This window comes from Labeo rohita, chromosome 1 (assembly GCF_022985175.1).
Source record: "Labeo rohita strain BAU-BD-2019 chromosome 1, IGBB_LRoh.1.0, whole genome shotgun sequence".
Lineage (NCBI taxonomy): Eukaryota > Metazoa > Chordata > Actinopteri > Cypriniformes > Cyprinidae > Labeo > Labeo rohita.
Genome location: NC_066869.1, coordinates 16,557,559 through 16,583,600, shown reverse-complemented (window position 1 = coordinate 16,583,600; position 26,042 = coordinate 16,557,559). Strand labels below are relative to the sequence as shown.

The following is a 26,042-nucleotide window of genomic DNA, read 5'->3' as shown; positions in this document are numbered from 1 at the left end:
AATTATTCTGAATTTTTCAAATATTCAGTTGGCTAACTTGCTGTAGTGCAGAGCAGAATTTGTTTGAAAGTTACAGTAATGCTTGATTTGTTGTTGAATCAGTCTTAAAGCATCAAAATCAGTCTGAATCTAAGTGATTCATTCGTGAATCAGTCTGAATATATATATGAATAAAAAAAGAAAATTCATTGGTATAAGTGTGGGAACCCACAGAATTACAAATTGTGTGTAGGAGACTGCACCGTTTACCCCTGTATTGCATTTTGTTGGTTCATTTAGAGCCGGTCTGGCGTCGCGTCACCAGCACATGGAGCCGGAGAACAGGTTTAAACTGAAGCAACAGTATCCTCACTGTCCTTTTGTCTGCTCGATAAACATGCTTATCAGCAGCCTGTGCACAGAAATAAAGTCACCTGAGAATACACCTGAACTCCAGCTGAACCCGCTCTCCTCTCTGCTTCACTCCGATTCTCTCACTTTCATCAATTATTCTCCTTCCCAATCAGTACGGACACCGATACAAAATATCGCTCTCCGTCCCAGACACCGGGCCTGAGAAAAGCCAACCTGCGAGGCCAAGACTATTGTCCTACCGGGGCACAGATTCTGGAAGTGGATCAATGTCCTCTGGTGTCTATGCATGTGTGTGGGAAATAGCCGTGTGTGTGTGTGTGTGTGTGTGTGTAGCTGTAATTGATAGATCTAATTTGTCTGTTGTGCTTCACCTGATGCTGACTGATACGGCTGGTCTTGAATCTCTCCCGCAGAAAGATCCTGTACGGGACTCGGTTTCTGCAAGAGGGAAAAAAATGACGTGTTGGAAAATGTCTATTGTAAATGTACCCTGTGTTTTAAATGAGAGTGAGATAAATAGGTGTGATTAGTAGGGTATTTGGGGTCATATTTCTTAAATTATGGACATTTATCATGTAAAACATAAGCTGGTCCTAAAAAAAAAGTAGTTATACAAGTGTAATTTCTGCCCGCTAGAGTCTATAAATGGATAGACTTTAGTCAACGTTTAAAACGTATTGCTGAAATAGCTATAAAGACTGTAAACTTTGTAATGCTAAATTGTGGAGTTAGATCGTTAAACCGTTTTTCACCATTGGTGTTCAGCATTTTTGGGCGGGGCTAAAATCATGACTCGATGACGCAATGGAGCCACTAAGCATGGCCCCTCCCCTAACACTATAATAACTGGAGCGCATTAGCGTCAGTGGTTCGCCCGCTCAATCGCCTTACTGTCATTACCATTAGCTTGCTAGCTAGCTAGCTATGCCATCTAAATGCATGTTGCCTGTGATCATTTACAAAACAGCGAGGTCTTCTTATTTACATTTATTTGTATTTGACAGTTGAGAGAGGCGGCAGCTTTCCCGCGAGTGGGCGTGGTTTCAGCGCCGACAGCGTTGACTTATTTTATTTACTTGGCCTTTTTTAATCAATCTGGGTGGTTAATAACACATTTTTCTGATTTGCCAAACTCAGAACACATTTAATATTGCTTTACAAGGACTTTAAATATTCTTTTTACCTGCATGCCGTGTGACCATTATCCAACGCCAAAAACCGAACATGCAAATGTGTTACTTAACTATTAACTTATTAACTCAAAATCTCAGGGGAAGCTTAAAGTAAATATACTGGGTTAAATAGGTTCAGCTGACAAAACTCTGCATTACATTTAAATATTTGTGTTCGGCTATTTTAGAAAGTAAAATTATAAATAATTTATTGTTATTGTGTGAATAATATATAATCACGTAATCAGTAAAAAAAGTAACCGTAGTTTGAATAAGAGTGTTTTAAAATGTAATATATAACCACGTAGTTTAGATTACATGTAATCAGTTTACTTCCTACTGGTTGTTAAACAACAGTACAATCCATTAAACGCATTTTTATTCCGCACAGCCTCATTTTCATCCCTGTCGAAAATAAATATGGTACTAACCAGATTAAAGTCTAGGTTATTTTCTGTGACCAAAATCTAGCCTTAGTATTAGTTAATCCAAGTTGTCCTAAGACAAGGACGGGTACTGTTTTGGTTTTAGGACAACTTTGATGAAAGGTTTTGATCCACTTCAAATGTTGACTACTGTATATAATATACCAAAATATATACAGAACGATAAAGCAATACATTTACCCATTTGACTGCACCTTTTGTCTCAATTATTCGTTCGTTTGTTGTGTATTACTGACACCTAGTGGGAAAAGATAATATTACAACTTTAGGGCTTTTAAGGTCACTCCGTTAAACAGTTCGACCTTTCAACTCGTAAAATAATATGCTTGTGTCGCAATTTAAGAACGCATGTTTATTTAAAGAACATAGAAACCGTTTAGAAGTAAGTTCTGGTCAACATCAGGCACTATTAATTATATTATCTTAATTTAGTCACACGATAGAATGAAAACGTCCAGTGAGGGACTGATAATCAGCGTATATGAGGGTGTCAACTTTAAGTTAATGTTGTTATGCTACCCTGAACCACAAAACCAGTCAATATTTTGAAATGGAGATTAGAAATGAGCTTTCCATTGATGTATGGTTTGTTAGGATACGACAATATTTGGTCGAGATACAACTACTTCTGAGGGTGCAAATCTAAATAAAGAGAAAATCGCCTTTAAAGTTGTCCAAATTAAGTTCTTAGCAGTGCATATTACTAATCAAAAATTATGCTTACGGTAGGAAATTTACAAAATATCTTCATGGAACATGACCTTTACCTAATATACTAATGAATTTTGGTATAAAAGGGTAAAATGGGTTGGCTATTTCCACAAATATATCCGTGCGACTTATGACTGGTTTTGTGGTCCCGTGTCACATATTTCTAGCATCTTTTTACAGCTAACGCTACAGAACATCACCGAATTCTTTGCTAACACTGACTTCTTTGTCATTAAGGAACTGTTTGATTTATAAAACTAAGTATTGACGGCAAATCAAATATGACAAGTCTTTAAATATCCGGTATATTAAGAAATGTATACTGCTTTTTGAAATCGTGGTGGAAAATAGACAGAACACGGTTGTACAAGTCTCAAATATTTTATTTCTCATTTTCATGAATGACATTTCAATGGTTCCCACAGCATATGACGCAGCATGCAGAGAAATGAAGAAAGAAACAAAACGTTAAACCTAAAAGCGAAACGTTTTCATTCACTTGTATGTTTCCTTTGTCCAAAAACCCATCGCTCTCCCATCGAAAGTTATGTAGATGGCTGTCTGACCCCCAGCTAAAGAAATACAAAACAGAACTGAAAGCAAAGAGCATTAACAAACACACATTCTGTACAAAACAATTCAACCAAGAACGGAAAAGGAGAAAAAATTAACATAAAAAGAAAAAAAAAAAGAAAAAGAAATTAGAGGACGCTTCGCTGGGAGTGACGGACACCAATCCAGAATAACTCACACGTTTTTATTTTTCAATTTTCAGAATAATAATATTTATGGATAAATGTAGTGAAGAAACTCGCTTTAAAATCATTTCCATATTCAAACATTTACCAAAAGTTTGGCAACGTCCATATATTTATATGTAACTGTCATTCAGATTATAATATCTCAATAGTACGATTCATATGTAAACAAGAGAACCCCCCCACCCCCCAAAAAAAAAAATCAGATCTACATGCACAACAGAAAGAAAAAAAAAAAGAGAGCGAAACCCTCCCGTATCATGCAAGCACATCACAAGACCTCAACGGTCTTTGGGAAAGACATATTTATAAGCGTCGTCACCGTGCAGCAGCTGGCGCCAAAAGCGCCGGTTTGCGCGGGAGAATCACATTTAAAGCAAAACAGCGGAGTGGCCGAACGCTTCGAGTTTATTCGTCCGCATTGACAGCGGCTGGTTTGGTCTCTCTCCTGTTTAAACAATCGGATCAATCTTTGAAATGACGAAGGAAAAGAGAGAAGCTGATAAGTCAGTCAGTCAGATCTGGTTTTGCCTACTTCGACGATCCCTCTCAGGTAACATGCTGCGAACTCGATTAAAGCTTAGAAAAAACCCGAACCCACAAAACACACAATCTGTCCTTCAGTCCCTAATATACAAATATGAGCTACTAAGGTCTTTACAATGCTGCCTGCAGTCAAGTTGGAACAAAAATTAACCGTAAATTTCCACAAACAAATATTCAAATCAGGTGTTATTGTGGATTCAGTTTGCCACAATACGCACTGTATCCTACAATGTCGAGAGGTAAATCAAAACGACTCGTTTGCTGTGTTCAAATGGTAGTAAATCCAGAATACACACACGAAAAAAAAAAAAAGAAAAAGAAAACGTCCAGAATTTTTTTTTTTTTTAACTGATGGCACTGTTCCATCCTACAGTAACATGTGGTGTGATCTGATCGTCCCTCCCCACCCGACCCCCTGCGATAAAACACCGGTCTTGAAAGTAAACCATACGTGTGTATATATGTGCACAACTTCAAATATATTTGCTTTTTAATCCTAGTCTACTGTATATCAGAAAGCAAGACGGTAGATGAACTCCCTGACAATATTAACACGGCACACTTTACATACGCGCACACATTCTCGGTAGAAAATTCAAATCGGATTTGCACGTAGCGTCAGATCTGAAGCAGATATTTGCTCAAACAAGAGGTGGAAACAAAATGCTTGATGATACACTTGATGACGTTTTTTAATCTCCCCATGACATGAAGAACATCAGATAGCGATTCCAATATTCAGCTATTGTTAAATCCCACATATATGTTTTGATTGGCACTTCATGCTTGAAGCGAGTTGCGCTGAAATCAAGTGTCAAGTCATATAATATATATATATATATATATATATATATATATATATATATATATATATATATATTATATATATATAAATAATCGCTCACATACACATATTCCCTGTAGACCTAGATCATCTTTAAAAAAGACAGGACCAAAATAAATACAAAAAAATCCCCCCTTCGAAAAGAAAAATAAACAACGTACACACATGCATACACGCATACATACACAAACAGACATACATACACACACACACACACACACACACACCCCCTCCTCTCTTCCTTCTCCACCACACTGAATCGCTCGGTAATCGACAGAGAAGTCGTCTCTGACTGTCCTTAAATACCCGAGAACGTGGACAGAAGAATCTCATGCTCTATAACACTTAGGATGGCAGGCGTCACAAGGCTCAGGGAGTACAGACGGGGAACAGAGGCATCATTCAGAGAAATACTTCCATTGAAAGAGAGAAAGACAGAAAAAGAGCGACGGACAGAGAGAGATAGAGGGAGAGGAAGAAAGAGAGAGCGTGTTAGCGGAACATCTGGAGCTGATTCTCAGAAATGGAGAAGTGAAAAAGAGGGTGTTCAGTGAAGGGCCTGTTCCGTCTCTTCACACGTCCACCACCATCTTTTTGTGAATGTCTAAGCCACCAACCACCTGCGGAAGAGAGAAAAAAAAAAAAAAAGTGTCAGTGCATTTCGTAACTAGAGGAAACTCCTATAATGTCTCCCTTACTAAAGCACCACCACTAAAACACCACAACTCAAAACATACAAAGAAAATATATCAATAACTAGTCCACAAAATAATTTAATAGAGATAAAAACTGACTTTTTTTTCCAAATAAATGCATGAATCAATAAAAATAACACAAATAAAATAAAATTTTGATAATTTTTTTGGGGGGGAGGGTATAAAAAACCCCTAATAAATCAATAAATTCAGGTCACTCATGAGTACTAGACTATATATATATATATATATATATATATATTTTTTTTTTTACCCCAAAATCATTTTAATAGAGACAGAAACTGACATTTTTTTAAAAAAAACTGAATGCAGGAATCAATAAACTTAGTCATAAGTACTAGACCTTTTTTTTTTTTTTTTGCATTTCAATTGAATGCAGGAACTGATAAAAATAAAATAAAAATTAGATAAACCTTTGGGGAAAAAAATAATTAAAAAAACCCCGTAATAAATCAATAAATTCAGTCACTCATGAGTACTAGACAATAGTTTTTCCCAAAATCATTTTAATTAGAGATAAAAACTAACTTTTTTTTTTTTTAATTGAATGCAGGAATCGATAAATAAAAATCAAATTCAGTCACTCATGAGTGCTACACAATTTTTTACCTGTAAAATCATTTAATAGAGATAAACATGGACCTTTTTTTAACTGAATGCAGGAGTTGATAAAAAAAATAACAAAAATAAAATAACATATTGATGATAAACCATTGGGGAAAAAAACTAATAAAAATGAATAAAACTAAATTAAATGCAGGAATCGATAAATAATTCAATAAATTTAGTCACTCATGAGTACTATTTTTTTTTTACCCCCAAAAATCATTTAATAGAGATACAATTACATTTTTATTTTTTTCAATTGAATGCAGGAATCGATAAAAATAACAAAATTAAAATACAAATTTGATAAACCTTTGGAAAAAAAAAAAAAAAAAAAATCGAATAAATCAATAAATTCAGTTACTCATGAGTACTAGACAATATTTTTTTTACCCCCTAAATAATTTATTTGTTTTTTTCAAAAATAATTCTAGGAGATAAAAACTGACTTTTTTTTGAATGCAGGAATCAATAAAAATAAAATAAAAAATATTAAATAAAATAATAATAAATGAAGTCCCGCCTTCCGAAAAACAAAATGTTTTGTGATTGGTTAGCTGTCCCACTATGTTGTGATTGGCGAACAGCTTAGATGGTGTTTCAGTACTGCCACGCCCCCTCGTCAAAGAAGCAAGTTCCGTGTACAACTGTTAGTGAAAGCTAGATTAAAGTGATTCTTACGTATTAAATATGGATATTTTTCCTAAAAAACACATCGATTTACTACAGGAGGCCTTTATTAACCCCCGGAGCTGTGTGAGGCACTTTTTATTATGGATGGATGCATATTATTGGACTTGTTTTGGACTGATGAGGAGAAACACCCATCTATGCCATTCTGAAGCTTGAGAGTGCCAGGCTAATTTTTTAACATAACTCAGATTGCATTCGTGTGAAAGAAGGAAGTCATATACACCTAGGATGCATGGAGGGTGAGTAAATAATACGCTACAGTAGTTTTGGGTCCTATCGTCAGCCTGCGAGATCGCCAATACAGGATATTATCTTGCTAATGTATTTAATTATTTTACATACTTAGTTTCATTGCCCAAAACCAGCTCCAGCATAAGGCTAAAAGCAGCCTAACATTATCAAAGAACATCATCACTGATTAGCCTAGCCTATTCTAGTGCAAGTTTATGCATTTTAAAAAAAACACTTGCATTATAAGTGAAGCTATCTACACTGTATGATGAATAAATCTCTTACCACACACTGCACACATCTGTGGCGCGTTACAGCTCTGAAGCGGCCACTCTAGTCAATGTTTGTGTTTATACCCACCGCGCTGCGGCTCGTTGAAGCGGTTCTTCATGCTACATCGCTAAAGTTTGGCTAATCCCCCACCTCATCCCTACACACCCCCAACAATTTTAATTTACGTGGGCGGGATTTAATTTAACGATATTCTAATGGACTGTGTTGTGACATCATTGCATGCGGAAAACAAACGTTGTAGTCCAAAGGAGCCGTTCATTGTAGTTGTTGAAAAGGGATTTTTAAAATCTCCTTTTGGAGTGGACTTTGAGATTTGTAACTTTGTAGATCTTTTTTATGCCCAAAGATACACACCACACACTGACTACAGTTTGAAAAAAAAAAAGTGAAAAAGCATAATAGCACCCCTTTAATACAGGTTTACATAAATCTAATGAAAACAAGTTATTACAGCCACACATTGGAGTAGAAACAATTATACTTTTAAAAAGCTAATATAAATAATTTGATTCAATGATTATTAAATAAACACCTATTTTAAATTTTAGTAAAAAAAAAAAAAAAATGTGGTGCATAACTAGTGAAAATGACCCTTTTGATTGATTTTGAGCCTATTTTCTCTTGTACCAAAAGCAGAACGTGAGAAATGCAGATGAAAGTGTTTGGTGCGTCAAATTTCAGTGCATCCCAACAATAAAAACCAGACTCAAAATGAAATGGCCCTTTCATTACTCACAGCGCAGAACTCCTCGAAAGATATCCTCCCGTCCCCGTCCTTGTCTGCGTTAATGATGGTTTTGTCGACGATCTGCTGCAGCTGGGTGTCCTTCAGGTTATTCCCTACCATCATCTTGAGCACCTGGAACAGCTCTCCGTTGGATATGTAGCCATCCTTATCCATGTCATAAATCCTGAATGCAACTGCAGAAACAAGCAAAGAATAAAAACCTATCAGAAAAAGCCACTGAATGCTTTGCTGCAGTGCATAACAAACAGTTTTATGAGGTTTTCTTGGATCGACTTTGTTTTTAGGTGCACTGAACTCTTTAACTGTCAAGTTTAATTAAGACTAAAAAAGACTCACAGCGGAGCTTCTGCTCCTTGTCGCCCTTGACGCTGAACTGAGAGACACCTTCAATGAACTCTGCAAGAAAAAAAAAAGACAGAAAGTGCACACATATTACATTTCCTGTGGGAAATATCAGTTCTTCCAACCGGCCAGAAGGGAACAGATTTTAAGCCTTTGTTTTGCAGTTATAAATGGTTAAAAATATGCAAGGAACACAAGACCAATCACAATTCAGCTTGCAAATAAACGCAAGCAAAAAAGACCAATTGGAATTCAGCATGCTTCGCAATGACTTCACCATTATAATGCTTAGAAAACCCATAAACAATGCACACCACACATCTACTGGAATAAACAGAAATAAACCTTTAAAGTCCACTTCTCCGTTTCCATCTGTGTCGAATATATCGATGACTCGTTGCACCAGCGGGTTCTGCTGCAACTCCGGTAGAGACATAAACTCCTCCACGCTGAGAGAACCTGAGTTATCCAGGTCGAGTTTCTTAAACCGCTTTCCTAGTCTTTTAATCTCATCAGCGTCAACTGAAATAGAGAGAGAGATGGAGAAAACAGTGAAAACAAGTTATTTCAACAAAAAAAAAACAAACAACACATCCTTTTATCCTTGATTTTCTTCAGCTACAACCATACATCCATCTTGAAAAACAACTTCAAAGATTGCACAGGTCTTAAAGCAATCGCTCATACACGCAGTGATGCAATATTCCACATCCAGGACTCATACACACACACTTCCATTCATTTTCGGCTGCCGTCAGAAAGCCAGAACCCATCCCAGAATGAACCTTACCCAGTTTCTCCTGCCTGGCAGTCATGGTCATCCCTCAGAGGACTGCCGTTCAACTACAGCTCGCTGTTGTGCTGCATGGACTGCTAAATGAACTAATCTCATTCACACAGCCACGTGGTACACACCTCCAGTAATCGGCTGCCAGGCTGTTTGCTGTTAGCACTGTGCAGTTAATCGAATTAAAAATCTAAATCACAACGTGGCTGAGAGATGCGATTCTCGACCTTTCTAACGATCAGAAGTCCCAATACATATGTAACAAAGTACTTGTACTTCTGCATAACTCACAACTCATTCTGCTCATATAATTCTGCTCAATTAACATAGATTTTTTAAAGGAAATAACTAGTTTAAGCGTACCATTTAAAGGGACAGTACCCGAAAATGAAAATTACCCCTTGAGCCATCCTAGGTATATAATGACTTTCTTCTTTCAGACGAATACAATCGAAGCTTTATTAAAAAATGTCCTAGCTCTTTTAAGCTTTATAATGGCAGTGAATGGGTGCTGAGAAGTCCAATAAAGTGCATCCATCCATCATAAGACATACTTCACAAGGCTCTGGGGGGGGGGGTTAATAAAGCCTTCTGAAGTGATTTGACACGTTTTTTGTAAGAAAAATATCCATATTTAACACTTTATAAACTGTAATCTCTAGCTTCCACTAACTGATGTACACGTGTACACAAAGCATAGCACAAGTCCTGGAATGAAGTGATGAACACAAGAGCAAAACAAAACACACAACATGTCATGAATTACAAGTACAAAACAAGAATTTGTAAAGAAAAATGTTAGCGTAAGATAGAGACTGCGGTTTATAAAGTTTTAAATAAGGATATTTTTCTTACACAAACGCATCAATTCACTTCAGAAGGCCTTTATAAAGCACTTTATTGGACTTCAAAATCTCAACACCCATTCACTGCCATTATAAAGCTTAGAGGAGCCAGAGCAATTTTTTTTTTTTTTTAATGCAGCTCTGACTGCATTCGCTTGAAAAAAGAAAATCATTTACACCTAGGATGGCTTGAGGGTGAGTAAATCATGCTGCAATTTTCATTTTTGGGTGAACTATCCCTTTAAGCCCACTAAAATCTGTTTTTATTTTTCTATTTTATCTGTTCTTTAGATAGTTTTATTAAAAAAAGTTAAAAAAAAAAAAAAAACACTATTAAATGTGAAATGCCTTGCATGTTACATTTTAATTGAGTACAACTATCACTATTTGGAAATATACCACACAATTATTTTCATTTCACTGCAATTTATATTTTGTGACATAAACAGATAAAATAAAACACTTGAAGGTTTCGGTCATTTTAAATATAATTAATATAACCGTAACAATTTAAAATTGAAAAAAATAATACAAATAAATATTCCCGATACATGAGGTAGGGCTGGGAGATTTTACTGATTAATTCGAATTTTAATGTTTTGCCATGTTTTTATTTTTTAGAAATCGAGGAATCATGATTTTGAATAGAAATATTACCAAACGTTAGAATTAGACACTTTGACAATATGCCAATGACAACAATAAAGAGAAAAGAACGATCCAACCTCATGTTGCACACGTGTGACATGCTCATATCGGTCGATGCCATTCACACAGAATGCGCTTTTGTGTTGACAAAGATGTGATGTGGGCAGTGAAATAGGAAAAACATGCAATAAGATGGGAGTGAACTTCTTTTGAGCACCATGTTTTTTGCCATATCGCCCAGCCCTAATGCGAGATATTGCTTATTCAAAAAAAACAAACAAATGTCTTTTATAGAGGGTAAGAGTGAATATCTGGGCCTCAGGAAGACAATTTAATTCCTTTACACTATTCAAGTACAATGTAAGTCCACTAACATGATATTCAAGTTGACTTGGTTCCAAAACTTGGTTTGAATGGAAAGCAAGCAGATAAAAAGAGAGTTCTGCCTTACTGCTGTTGTAAACCCAGTTATTCTCTTAGATACAAGAAACAAAGACACATATGATGACTTCCGCTGTGCTATTTTGAGTTTGTGGACACTTCCCAGATTACCCTAAAGCAGATGATGTAACCGCTTATTCTTCATATCTATTAATATGCCATGGATTAACCCTGATACAGCTAGTGCCAATGTGTGTCATTAAACCAGGTGACTCTATTACACCATCACACATCTGTCGCTCACCGAGACGTCAGGACAAAGGATGCCGGTGTCACAATGCACATACTGACAGTGTTATTTATGTTTCCCAAAGGGTCATTCAAGCCAATAGAAGAATAAAAACATAAGCTAAAAATTTCAGGCTATTCTGTGCAACCCATCGGCATCAGCAGGGGCAGTTGCATCACCGAGCCACAGTATTCAAACAATGTGGAGATGGGAGAGACAGAGGGGGAATATTTATAGCAGTCAGGCTGATCCTCTATGGTCTCTCACACTCACCCGCTGTAATGGCTGATAAGGGCCTCTCAGAAAAGCCCCCTAGCAACAAGGACGGCCAACTTAGCAGAGGAAGAGCAGCGGCATACGTGCTCATTAGCGCATGATGGTTTAGAAAAATGTGTCAAATACTGCAATATCATTTGTACCGCTGTTTTGTGGTCATAAGCGTTCACTTATAAAATGTGTATGAGGACAGTTCATTCTGCTCTATCTAGATGTTTTCAAACATAAGAAAATGTCTTATATAAATGCCCTTTAAGAAAATCAATTGTTTGGGAAGAGGTGAATCCAAAACCAGCTTAAAGGAACATTCTGTGCAAGTTACGCTCAGTACAAATTAAGCTGAACTGACAGCATGAGGTGTAATGTTGACTGTAACCAAAGACTTTAGATATTCGAAGACAATGCACTAGCAGTTTGACTGCTTGTCACGGTTTTTCCTGACTGTGTCTTTATATGAATCAGAATGCATAAAACCGTTGCCGAACCACTGCATTTTAGTCACGATCAAAACAAACATGCTACATATAGCAAGAGCAGTGTTGGATGTAAATTAGTTTTTTTTTATTTTCAAAATTCAAAGCGAAAACAGAATGGTCTGACCTTAGCTTTTTGACATTATGCTACATAAAACATCTGAACAAAACAAAAACAGCAGACAGGCTGAATGAGAACGCAAATTCACTTTCTGACAGCAGGTGGTGCTTATGGAACATCAGTGATACAGTGTTTCCCTTTTTTTTTTTTTTTAATTCATACAGTTCGCTTCATTCAAGCTGGTTTAAAGTTTGAACCGTTGTATCGCCCAGCACTACTAGACGCGCATGCACACTGGCAGGTCTAGCCTGAAAAATAAGCTTTTTAACACTATTTGACTGTTACTAAATCTATGAGACAGCTGTTGTCAGATTTCATTTATGACTTTAAATAGAAAATTTAATCATAAGTTTGGTGAACATCTGATTTCCACTCAAAGATATTCAAAGAGTTGTACTTGCATGACTGAAATAACAGCTGGCCAAGATGGCCACCAAGTGAATGACTTTCCTAAAAGGAAAGAAACTTTTCCTAAAAGTTACCACAGATGTTCATTTTCAGTAGTCCAGCCTTTTTGTTAACAACAATAAGGGCATCTGGGTTATAGTGAGGTACTTGCTGCACAGTGGAAGTAAATTTTTAAATATTAAAATAGTAAAGATACTATAGTAGAATTCTATCAGTAGTAAAGCCACAATGGTAAACAATGTGTTATCATAATTGAAAAATGACTAGGGGTGTAATTGTGCATGTATTCACACCGTAAATTTCGGTATGGATGTTTCGGTTCGGCATGTGTACAAGTACCGAACAAGTACAGCATTTTCCCCCTGGAAATTCAAACAATAAATGGCATTTTGACAGTCTTTGATGTTGCATGACAGATCGCCGTATAAACGCTTGAGAGACATGTTATGACAGGCAGTTACAGTGTGGCATAGGGATCTTATCTAGCGAAACAGTAATTTTCAAAAAAAATAAACATACAAAAACAGTCAAATTTGTGAGGAAAGAAAGACATGGACATCTTAGATGACATGGGGTGAGTAACTTATCAGGACATTTTTATTCTATTAATCTAACACCAGTTCAGACAACCGACTGACTAGCAAATTGAAAATGCATACTTTCTCTAGTACGCTAGTGATTATAACCCATCGAAACGGTGCAGTGATATATTGTTGTGCTAAACCTGGTGGCCATCTTATCTCTTACATTTCACATCAACACTCTGTGCTTGCCAAATGCATTGCACCTACAAAAATGATTTGGGACGATGTCATAAGAGTCCTGTTACCACAGTGTTTAACTGGAGAGGCCTTATGATGTCCTTGTGGTTGCTAAGCACCCATCTGACCAACAGGTGGCTCAGTTTCACAGCAGCATACTTGTTATCACCCTGTTACAGTCCTGCAAAATTAATTACCGTTGCCTCCTCATTCTGCAGCAAGGCCTCTCGGGAATGATGCAACTAATCTTTCACCCTTCGCCTTGACCTCTGACCTCCCACTGGGTTAAATGAGGAAGAACTGATCACTGGATCTGTCATGTTAGTGGCATGCTAGCATCAGATCTTTAAGTGAGGTTTGTCCTCTTACTAACAGGACAATACATGTAGTTTTTTCTTCACTGTGCGCTAGGAATAAACTCAATGGTCTTCCCACAGTGGTCTTGGAAACCTGTGCCAGTGAAGTTGCCATAGCAACATTAAAAAACCCTGTGCTTGTACCCAGAGAACTCTGGGAAATGTAGTTCTACATAGCTGATCTTACGTGGCTCAATATGAAAGACGTACAATGAAAAAAGACTCTAAATTAATTTTTACTCAAATAGCCAGTAAACGTTTTAATTAATAATCAAGAAATGTCAAGAAATTAAACACTGAAACAGTATTTTCTTGCTAAACGTAGTTTAATATGCTTAAACAGTGTATTAGGTGCAAAAAAAGTTTAATAATTTAGATATCATAGTATCAAAAAGCAGAAATGTCTGCAACATTTTATCCCTTCAAAAAGCAATGTCTATTTGTGGAAAGGTTATGAGGAAACGGTTACATCAGAATGCATCTCTTAAAGGGACAGTTCACACAACATTGGCAATTCTGTCATCATTTACTCTCCCTTATGTCATTTGAAAACTGTATGACTTAACGTTGACAAATGTTTCTGGACCATATTTGAACATAAAAGAAGATATTATGGATTATAGTTTGGACAAAAAATATAAAATATATCTTCTTTTGTTTTGGAACAACAAGATGTTGCATAAACGATGGCAGAATATTCATTTATAGGTGAACTGTCCCTTTAAATAAATGGAAAGTGTTTGTCCTAGATTATTCAGCCAAGCACCGGTCCGGTCAGTGAAAAAGGGTTGTCAAAGGTGCAAAAGCTTGTCAGTACTTACAATGTCTAAAATAGAACAGAAAAGCACATAAAAAAAGAAACCTATTAAAAACGGACCATCACCTCGTGTTCTTTTACTCACTCCCACCGACTCTAAAAATAAGCAGGCTCTTCCTGCAGCCCCAAGGCTAACCTTTACCAGCTGGAGGCATTTATGGCTCTCATTTCCACAGTACGCCACCCTGTCTAGTCTGGTTGCACTAGCGCTGGCCCTGCTCCAAACCCGGAGAGCCCCACTGATCCAGGGGATGCCCTCTGCCTCATGTCTTGATCTCCAGCTGATCTCAGAGCAGCAGGCGCAGGTGTTTAAAGGACCGGACTAGACTACACTGACTGCTTATTCTGATCACCCACCACGAGCTACATGTAAGCGACTAACAATCTTCGTTTATATGACGTGAATGTGCAAAACGTCAAATGTAAGTTAAATCACTAAAATTAAAATGACTAAAGCTGAAATAAAAATCAATGAAACAAAAATGCACAATATTCATCTGATGAGCTGTACACAATTTTACAATTACATAATCCATAGATCAATAATTACATAATCACTGTTTTCTAAGACACTGCTTTAGACCCAGTGCTCAACTAAAAATAATTAAGCTCAGAATTTGACTAAACCTATGACTAGCATTACCCTATTTACACAAAAAAAAGTATGCACAATTACCTAAATGTATTTAAAACAGGAAAAAAAAGGAAGTGTCACAAAAAAGTGAAATGTACTAAAATGCACAAAATGAGAAATAACTGTAAAAAGTAAAATAATAATAATAATAATAATAACAATAATAATAAAATATAAACAATTAAACCTATTTCAGTAAACAATTTAAATTTAGTTTAAATACTAAAATTACCAAATCTAAAAGTAAAATAAAAATCAACAAAACTAGACATATCTAAAAAAAATATATATATATTACATTAATAATTTGTTTTTGCTAAAATTCAAATACAAAGTGATTCAAAAATAATTCATAATATTAATAATAAAAATCAATAATACTAAATAGACATATCTAAAAAAGTTAAATATTACTACATTACTAAAACTTAGAGAGATAGATAGATAGATAGATAGATAAGAGTAAAATGTACTAAAATGTAAAAATAAAAAATAAATGTTAACAGTAAAACAAAAAAATAATAAAATAAAATATTAAAAATAAACCTTATTTCAGTAAATAATTTTAATTATTTAAATAATAAAACTACCAAAACTAAAAGTACAATAAAAATCAATAACTAAATAGACATATCTAAAAATAAAAAAATAAAAATATGACTACATTACTAAACCTTTTGCTAAAATTCAGATAAAAAAAAAGTATGAAAACAAGAAATAATTCTTAATATTAACAAATACAACTGATAGCAATGATTCTCTCCCTCTGTCTCTCTCTCTCTCTATATATATATATATATGTAGTTTGATCCTGTTTGTTCTTCCCTCTTTCTATCTTCTCTCTTTCTATCTCTTACTATATATATATTTTTTTAGAATTAATAATTGCAATTTTTTTTATTTTTCAGTTAAACTGCAATTATTCATGATTATATCGCACCTAACATTAATCATAATTATATTTTCATACTGAATTTTTAAAATAATGTAGAAACAATATAAAGACGGTGTTTTGAACATTTAATTGTTTAATGGCATCTTTTTTACTAAGTGCTATGAATGAAGGCAAGTACCATCGATACCAATATACTTTTAAACCATCGTTTTCAACATTTAATAGACCCAAACTGTTAAAGAACATTTTTAAAAAATACCGTAACTTTTAATTTAAGTGAACTCATAACAATCTTCACTTAAACCTATTATAATAAATGTCACAATTAGCTGTGGCTTTTTAAAGTGTGTTGTATATAGTAACACAGTGAAGAGCAGTCTTTTATCACCTCTAAGTTTATTTTGCACATTCACTGTCACCGTAAGTAAGCACAAATACTTGTTAAAACATTTGGTACAATTTTTTTCATTTGTGAGGATCGATCTGATAGAGCAGCAGTATTCGCACTTATTTCTGCTACTAGAGCTACAGGAAGACACTGAGGTTGATTTTGTTTGACTCGCTTATGCTTCAGTACCTCTAGTGAAATACAGGAAGCAAAAAAACACAATTTGAGGTAAGATGGAGCAACAGCCCAAAATACTTACAGTGTGAGCACATCTCCAAGGGATAACTCGCCTCGTTTCCCTGTAGGTAGAGAACAAAAGTCTGAATCAGCATGACAACGCAGATAAAATGTTACTGATCAATCCTACAGGTTATCTAAAGCTTGACAGGCTTGACAACAATATCCAAAGGGAGGCGAATTTCACTTGTAACTACATAATGACTTTGCCTCATATACCTCAACCGAGTGTACCATCTATAATAAGCCACTGTCTACTCTAATGTTAAAGTCGATTTAATAAATGTTGTATGCTCTCTCTACATGACAAACAGCTGTCACCAGAGTCATAAGGCGAAAAGGTCATCAGTGTCACAACTATGGCTCTTAATGTGTCTTAGTTAATTAGCTAATCAGATTTGAGGAGTTTACAGTGCTATGGAGGAGGCCATCGGTCTCAGAGAACAGACACCGAATGAAACTGGATTTTGCTGTGTGTAATGTTGTAGATGTATAAAGTGAAAGCACATAGACACTACATTATCAATGATCATATCAGCAATCATACTGAAATAAAGCTGCAACATCCTTTATTGATGTCTCAACTGACTTAACCAAAATCTAGAGCGCAGTGTGGTTGATGGCTGATTCATGTTGATATTCATATTGATAACGTACTGACTCAAAGTTTGAGGTTGGTGTTTTAATGTTTTTGAAGGAAGTCTCTTCCACTCACCAAAGCTGCATTTATGTGATTAAAAACACAGTAAAAACAGTAATATTGTGAAATATTATTACAATTTAAAAGGGCTGTTTTCTATTTGAATATATTTTAAAATGTAATTTATTCCTGTGATGCAAAGTTAATTTTTCAGCATCATTACTCCAGTCATGATCTTTCAGAAATCATTTTAATACGCTGATTTGATGCTCAAGAAACATTCTTACTATTATCAATGTTGAAAACAGCTGATTAGTCTTTTTATGGAAACCACGCTATTTTTTTTCCAGGATTTTTGAGCATCTATTTGACAGAAATATTTGAATGTTAATCAACCTTTTTCATTACTTGAAGGCCACTAGTAACCATGCAAATGTCTTGACTGCTATATAAATGCTATTGCAAAATGTCTAGCGACTGACACGTAGAGTCATACCACCCAAGCATTCCTTTGTTATACATTAGAGTGGAAATACACACTGCAATAAGCCAGGAAAGAAATCAGGCCACCCCATCACCATCCAGCTTTAGCACACTGGGACATGCAGAAATAGCAGGAGACACAGAGAAGAGAATATGCCAGAATAGAGAGAAGAAAGCAGAGAAAGAAAGGAAGAAAAGACAAAGAGAAACATAGTAACGAGGACATCAGAGCTAAAAACATTCGCTCTATTAATGATTCAATTCTGCCGTTGATTTAATGCTAAAAGATTGAAATGATTATATACATATACAATGGCATGCAAAAGTTTGGGAACTTCTTACAGAATCTGTCTTATTTTAACAAAATAAGAGAGATCATACAAAATGCATGTTGATCTCTGATTTTGAAATCCATCTTTTCACGCTGAGGACAATTGAGTGACTCAAACACAACTATTAAAAAAAGGTTCAAATATTCACTGATGCTCCAGAAGGAAACACAATGCATTAAGAGCCGGGGGGTTAAAACTTTTTGAATTTGGAGATCAGGGTAAATTGTACTTGATTTGTCTTCTGGGAAACATGCATGTATCTTCTGTTGCTTCCAAAGGGCAGTACTAAATGAAAAAAAAAAAAATGCTATTTCAATAATAATAAAAAAAAAAAAAAAATCCTGTTCAAAAGTTTTCACCCCCCGCTGAACCTGTAGGACCTGGAAGATTTTTCTGAAGAACAGTGCTCAGTTTAAAGGTGAACTCCACTTTCATAACAACAATTTACAAATAATGTACTCACCCCCTTGTCATCCAAGATGTTCATGTCTTTCTTTCTTCAGTCGTAAAGAAATTATGTTTTTTGAGGAAAACATTTCAGCATTTTTCTCTATATAATGGACTGATATGGTGCCCTGATTTTGAACTTCCAAAATGCAGTTTAAATGCGGCACCAAATGATCCCAAATGCGGTTGTAAATGATCCCAGCCAAGAAAGAAGGGTCTTATCTAGCGTAGCGATCGGTTATTTTAATAAAAATAATACAATTTATATACTTTTTAATGCCAAACGCTCGTCTTACTCTGCCTCGACTGTGTTTTGTTCCGGTTCGTGACAGTTAAGGTATGTCGAAAAACTTCCATTTCATGTTCTCCCTCAACTTCAAAATCGTTCTATATCGCTGTTTTACCTTTTGATATTCTTTGCATGTTCACTTTGCAAAGACTGAGTCGGTACTTCTGCAGCGATGTAGGATGATTTTGAAATGATTTTTGAAGTTGAGGGAGAAAATACGATCAGAGTTTTTCGACATACCCTAACTGTCTTGACTCAGAATACACAGAGTTCAGGGAGAGAAAGGCAAGACGAGCGTTTGAGATTAAAAAGTATTTAAATTTTATTATTTTAATGAAAATAACTGATAGTTTCGCTAGATAAGACCCTTTTTTTTCAGCTGGGATCGTTTACAAGTGCATTTGGGATTGTTTGAAGCCGCATTTAAACCGCATTTTGGAAGTTCAAGGAGAAAAATGCTGAAATGTTTTTCCTCAAAAAACAATTTCTTTACGACTGGAGAAAGAAAGACATGAACATCTTCGATGACAAGGGGGTGAGTACATTATATGTGAATCTTTGTTTTGGAAGTGGACTTCTCCTTTAACAAACAAGGGGCTCATGAACAACCATCATAAAACAAAAAACAGATTATCCAGGTAACCACAAACAGTATAAAGAACCAAGGGTTCCCAAACTTTTGAAGAGGGTTATTTCAATAATTTCACCAATTTTTTTTTTTTTTTTTTATTACTATAATGTAATCATCTTTTATATAAAATATCTTCCTCAGGTCAGTACTAAATAAAAAGTAACATGCATTTTGTATGATCTCTCTTTTGTTCATCATTCGTATCTTCACAGATTCTGCAAGGGGTTCCCAAACTTTCGCATGTCACTATATATATATATATATATATATATATATATATATATATATATATATATACACTATTTTTTAATGTTGGGGACAGAAATGAATACAGTTATTCAGCAAGGATGCAGTAAATTGATCATATGTGATAGTAAATGCATTTATAATGTTACAGAAGACTTCTAATTCAAATATAAATGCTGTTCTTTTTAACTTTTTAACTTTCTATTTATCAAAGGATCCCGTGGACGTGTGTTGTGGACTCATGGCTTTCACAAAAATATTAAGCAGCACCACCGTTTACAACTGTTTGCATATCAGAATGATTTCTGAAGGATCATGTGACACTTAAGACTGGTGTAATGATACTGAAAATACACAGGAATAAATAAAAAATAAATAAATAAAGCTATTTTAAATTTCAGTAATATTTCAAAATATTACTGTTTTCACTACATTTTTTGATCTAATAAATACTGCTTTGGTAACCACAGGAGACTTCATGCAAAAAGAGCAGACTGGGGTTTCATGAAAAAATAAAGAAAATAATACAGCATTAGTACGAATAAATTATGAATTACGTTTTCATTTTTAAACGAACTATGGATGAAACAAGCAGAGGGCAAGCCTTCAGAAAAAAAACAAAAAAACAAAAAAAAAACAGTCAATAGGTGTGACACCCCAGATTAAAATCAAGTTGTTTCAAGTCAGGAAGACGGATGATGCCTTCATTGAGCTGTGAGCTGAAGGCCTGTTATAACTTGCAGGGAGACACCTAAGCTACTACAACCTCGAGAGTGGGATAGCTAAACTGGGACAACACTGTGCCTAGAAGTTTCTGGAGCAACTTCCAGAGCTCTCTATTAGACATTTATTACATAGTTTCATAGCTTACAAAGTGAAGTTCCTGTGTGGCTACATAAGCCATTTTGAAAACGATAAAAGAAAATGGGACATGTTCTAATATTGTTCTAACATAACAAAAATTAAGCACACTTAGGTTTGGTGCTGATAAACCATGTTAGTAGAGATACTAAAGGAGTTGTATTTTCTGTGCTGTGTGTACATAAGTGTGTGTTTGCACATATGGTGTGGAAGTAGATTAAACTCGTGTGAGACCGGTCACTTGAGTCACTGTGTGGTCGAACACCGTTCTCTGACTTCTCTAATTTACTGTATTAAAGATAGCCGTTTCAGTATGCCCCCCCCCTCTCTAAAATTAGTCCGAATGCTCACGTGCACTACAAACAGACAGTGTTTTGCCACAGCTAGTAGGTTAGCTAAGGTTGAGTGCCCTGTGCTATTTTGACTTTAGTGGTAGAGAGACAGCAAATTAACTTAAAGTGGATTGAGGGTTTAGGATTACTTCATCTGGTTATACACACGAAAAAGTCGACAGGCAAGGAAAGACGCCTCAAAGCAAAGCAAGAGGAAACATTCATACAATTGTAGCAATGTTCGATTAGGCTACGTTCTACTCTTTTTTTATATCACAACACTCCCAAATGCGTCCAATCATGACGCGCCCTCAGTAGAAGCGACTATTTAATAGTAAGACATCAGGATCATGAGGCAACAGATGCATATGGACAGATGTCTTTACTTCATGACCACGTCTTTTCCCAGGAAAATCCCTGTGATTTGCGCTATATGTTTGAAGAGACATTTTTATGTTTTTTTTTTATTGTACACCCAACATATATTGCGTTTATTGGGTATTTTTAAAGGGAAATGTCATTTAACGAAAGGTCATGTTAACATTTGTTTAACAGATGTTCACTTGCATTATTTATCAGACATTTCTCAAAAAAAAAAAAAAATGGCATTAAAAATGTTAGCATGAAATGAAAATCTATTTTTAAAATGCATGTTATAGATGTTATTGTGAATAATTAATCTGTGCCTACTTTTTTATTTTTAATATTCCAGTTATTACTTTTTTTTTTAAACGATGATGCATTCCCATAGTTACGAACATTGTAAATCTAGCTTATATAATATAATACTTATATTTTCATTTTTAAAAAATATAATGTACATTCCTAACACTATACTTTATTTTATTACCTTTGCATTAAACTACACAACAATAGTCAACGCTGCTTCATTGCAAAGACTGCAAAGAAACATTTCACAGATTTTTTTTTTTTCTTTTACCATAGGGGCGAATGTCTAAAATGAAAGTATCTGGACTAGGCTAAATTTGGGTCTGTGAAGTTAGTCCTTGGAGCATGTTATGCTATGCTATGCATCTCAAGTATGCATACTTTTCTATTCTTTGAAATGAGTGCATTGAGTGTCTTCTTATAGGGTCACTTGCACAGATATGCAGACCGAGCTGATTAAACAAACTGCACTCATTCCAACTAGTGTCAGTTCTAAACTTTCATATTGTGGATCTCTTGTTTGCTATCATTAATTATACATAAATCTGCATTGTATCGGTCACACTGCTGATGATAGCAATTCAGAGTAAATTGAGGTTACATTTAATGCCTATACCACACAAACAACAAACCCACACCTTCTGACCAACGAACTTTCATTATGACTAGGATTTTTAAAAGAAATCATTTTTATGGTTGGTCAAGATCCAAAAATGAATTACAAGTCCGTTCTGATAAGGTCACGGACAGCAGGGTGAGACATGCAAATAAAATAAAATAAATGTAACCACATAATCATTAATAGTTAAATATCTGGTGTCCATCTTTTGTTGTTTACCTCAAATGCCATGCATCCAATCAACACTCAAAACTCATTGTGTATGGGTCAAAATGATCGATTTTTCCTTTATGCCAAAAATCATTAGGATATTAAATAAAGATCATGTTCCATGAAGATATTTTATAAATTTCCCACCTTAAATATATCAAAACTTAATTTTTGATTTTATGCATTGCTAAGAACTTAATTCGGACAACTTTAAAGGTGATTTTCTCAATATTTTGATTTTTTTTTTGCACCCTCTGATTACCAGTTGTGTCTCAGCCAAATATTGTCCTATCCTAACAAACCATACATCAATGGAAAGCTTATGTATTCAGCTTTTAAAAAATGAAGCCTTCTGACTTATTTTGTGGTCCAGGGTCACATTCGCAGGTTTTCATGACTATGGGAACCCTGCAGGTTGCTCACTCTTCAGCTTACCGTACGATTTCAGATACAGACCGAACCGTATCAACGTAATTTTGAGATACGACTTCTTTTGATGTCACTGAACATTGAACTCAATAAACGTCATAACATAAACAAGACTAAATATTACAGCGAGGCCACATAAACACGGTTCCTCAACAATATTTTTAGATTTAAACGACAAAACACTACCTGTTTGGCCAGTTGCACCAAATAAACCCACTCTCAGATTCATTAATTAAATGATTAGATTAAATGACTTGAAAATATCTGTATGCTTTTATGAAAATGTGCAAAGCAAAATGACCTCAATTTTAGCACTGTTTATTTCTTTATCATAAAGGGGAAGTTGAAAAGTCTGGGGAGTCAGACAAGACCAACAAAAACATTCTGGCAAATTTAAAACTTCAAAGGAGGAAAAAGTGATTCACAAAAACATTATAACCTATCATTTAAAAATGACCATGTCATGGCATACATTTAAATGACCCCAGGGGACAGAAACGTTCCCTAAATTTAGGAAACCCCACCTTGTAATTAATGGCCAAGCTTTTCTGAGGAATCAACCAGTCGATTCAAGTTGTCAACGTATCTATTTTACACGCAAACCAGCTCTCGATCAGCTTGACAGCCGTATCGATTGAGCAGCAGCTACTAGCTGCCATACAGTGTTTCTGTTCGCCTGCCGCGCCATTACATTTGATCCCTGCTCGCTCAAATACAGTATTCACACCGGAATCTATAAGATAGCGACGTGTTTTCCGTGTGTGTTTCTCCGTTTTTAGCGTACAGAGCCTAGCAGTCCTGAACGTGGGCCACACTGACAGCCATGGCTCTGTTTTATCAACAACGGCTTTGATCACGACACTGTGAGCGCATTTCCAGACCGTCGCGGCACCATAAACGCGCGTTGAACGCCCGAATGATCCGAGGCGCAACAGTATCGGAAGTATCTGCCATCTCGGGTGTATTTGCAGCGGTTTAGCGAGAGCTGTAAGGGATCCTTACCATTCTGTCGCCGGGGTTGTCTTCGCCTTGTGCAGAATCTCACGGAACTCAACGGGCGCTGTCGGTGACGGTTATTTTTCTGAGCGAGGAAGTCGCAGTGGCGCGTCGCTCGGATTTTCTTCTCGGGCTTTCAGTCGACGGATGACGGATTCACTGCAGTGGCTTCGGTAGGTCCGCAGCGGAGGGGGAAGAGGCAGTGGGTTGAGTTGGTGGTGGTGGTGGTGGTGGTGTAGCGAGAACGGGAGGGAGGGAGGGAGCGAGCGAGCGAGCGAGACTAGCGGAGTGGAGGGGGGAGGTGCATTAGAACCGCACATCCGGGTATTTCTGCCTTATTCTCTCTCTGTAAATACACGAGTATTTGCATCGTTACCGTTGATCAAATGATTGTGCATCTCAAGTCTGAAAGAGAAGCGAAATATTTCACTTTAATGAAGAGGAAGTGGTGGATTGGAATTTATTTCATGCCTTTATTACTTCAAAAGTTACTTAAATTTGCAAATACAGGCCTAATTTGGCCTTTAGTATTGGTTCATACTAAAATGCTGCAGTGCCTCATTATAAAATTAAAAGTCTAACATGTTCTTGGTAATTTGTAGTAAACATGATTGGGATTATGGTTAAATACAACACGTAAATGCATTTTTTCAATGTTTTACACTTCCAGCTTAACATCTTTTTCATTTTTAATATAGTTTTATCCTTATTTTCTTGATTTCATTGTTTGTTTTTGTTGTGGGCACATTTTTAACAGCCTAATTTGTAATAAATATGATTGCATTTCATAAATGCATTTTTTTGTAATGTTTTACATGTGCAGACTAATATATATATATATATATATATATATATATATATATATATATATAATATTATTTTTTAAAATTATGTTTTAATCTTGTTTTCTTGATTTCTCTGTTTGTTTTGTTTTTGTGAGCCCTGCTTTTGTATTAAGTTTTTTAACAGACATTAAGTGACCATTCTTAAATAAAAATAAAAGTAATTTGTAATAAATATGATTGGGATTATGGCTAAATATAACACATAAATGCATTTTTTGCAATGTTTTACACTCACAGCTTAATATCTTTTTCATTTTTAAAATAGTTTTATCCTTATTTTCTAGATTTCATTATTTGTTTTTGTTGTGGGCACATTTTTAACAGTCATTTAGTGACAATTCCTAAATAAAATTAAAAGTAGCCTAATTTGTAATATGATTGCATTTCATAAATGCATTTTTTGTGATGTTTTAAATGTGCAGCTTGATAAATTATATATATATATATATATATATATATATATATATATATATATATATGTATGTATGTATTATTTTTTTAAATGATGTTTTAACCTTGTTTTCTTGATTTCTCTATTTGTTTTTGTTTTGGCACATTTTGTGAGCCCTGCTTTTGTATTAAGTTTTTTAACAGACATTAATTGACCATTCTTAAATAAAAATAAAAGTAATTTGTAATAAATATGATTGGGATTATGGCTAAATATAACACATAAATGCATTTTTTTTTTTTTTGCAATGTTTTACATGTGCAGCTTAATATCTAGTTTTTTTTTTTTTTTTAATTATGTTTTATCCTTATTTTCTTGATTTCATTATTTGTTTTGTTTGCACATTTTGAAGAGCTTTTATTCTGAGGCCTGCTTTTGTATTAACTTTTTAACAGACATTTTAACTTTACATTTTAAAAGTAGCCTTATTTGTAATAAATATGTTTGGGATTATGATTAAATAATGTTTCGCATGTGCATCTTAATCTAATATTTTTCATCTTTATTTTCTTGATTTTATTATTTGTCTTCAAGGGCTTTTATTGCGAGGACTGCTTTTGTATTACATTTTTTTGCTTTAACATTTGGTGTCTATTCCTAAATATGCTGTGTTTGCATCTTAAAATGTCCTAGTTGTGTTTTTAAAAAAAACACAACCCACATTTAATTTGCAGTAGCTTGCTGTTCATTAATACAACTTTTTATGACATATGGTATAGATAATCTAGTTATCTATGATGTTTAGCAGCTATAAGGTTACTAACTGCAATATGCAATATCAATAT

The 26,042-nt window shown here is 35.0% G+C and overlaps 1 protein-coding gene across 1 annotated transcript; it reads right to left on the bottom strand.

Moving 5' to 3' along the window:
• Positions 1-4,083: 4,083 nt before the first annotated feature.
• ppp3r1b (protein phosphatase 3 (formerly 2B), regulatory s1ubunit B, alpha isoform, b) lies at positions 4,084-24,229 on the bottom strand. The gene is made up of 6 exons (XM_051092959.1): positions 23,968-24,229; positions 16,800-16,839; positions 8,807-8,983; positions 8,456-8,515; positions 8,108-8,292; positions 4,084-5,451 (listed from the first exon to the last, which is right to left on the bottom strand). Exons 1-6 carry the CDS (start codon positions 23,968-23,970, stop codon positions 5,404-5,406), a joined length of 513 nt encoding a protein of 170 aa, XP_050948916.1. The 5' UTR covers positions 23,971-24,229; the 3' UTR covers positions 4,084-5,403.
• Positions 24,230-26,042: the final 1,813 nt, after the last annotated feature.

What these genes read in the sequence shown, in the direction of transcription:
- ppp3r1b (XM_051092959.1), bottom strand. An exon ending in CTTGGAGATGTGCTCACACT is followed by an intron (nt 8,984 to 16,799) that starts GTAAGTATTTTG and finishes TCTCTATTTCAG; the next exon opens with TTGACGCTGATGAGATTAAA. An exon ending in CAAGGAGCAGAAGCTCCGCT is followed by an intron (nt 8,293 to 8,455) that starts GTGAGTCTTTTT and finishes TTGTTTCTGCAG; the next exon opens with TTGCATTCAGGATTTATGAC.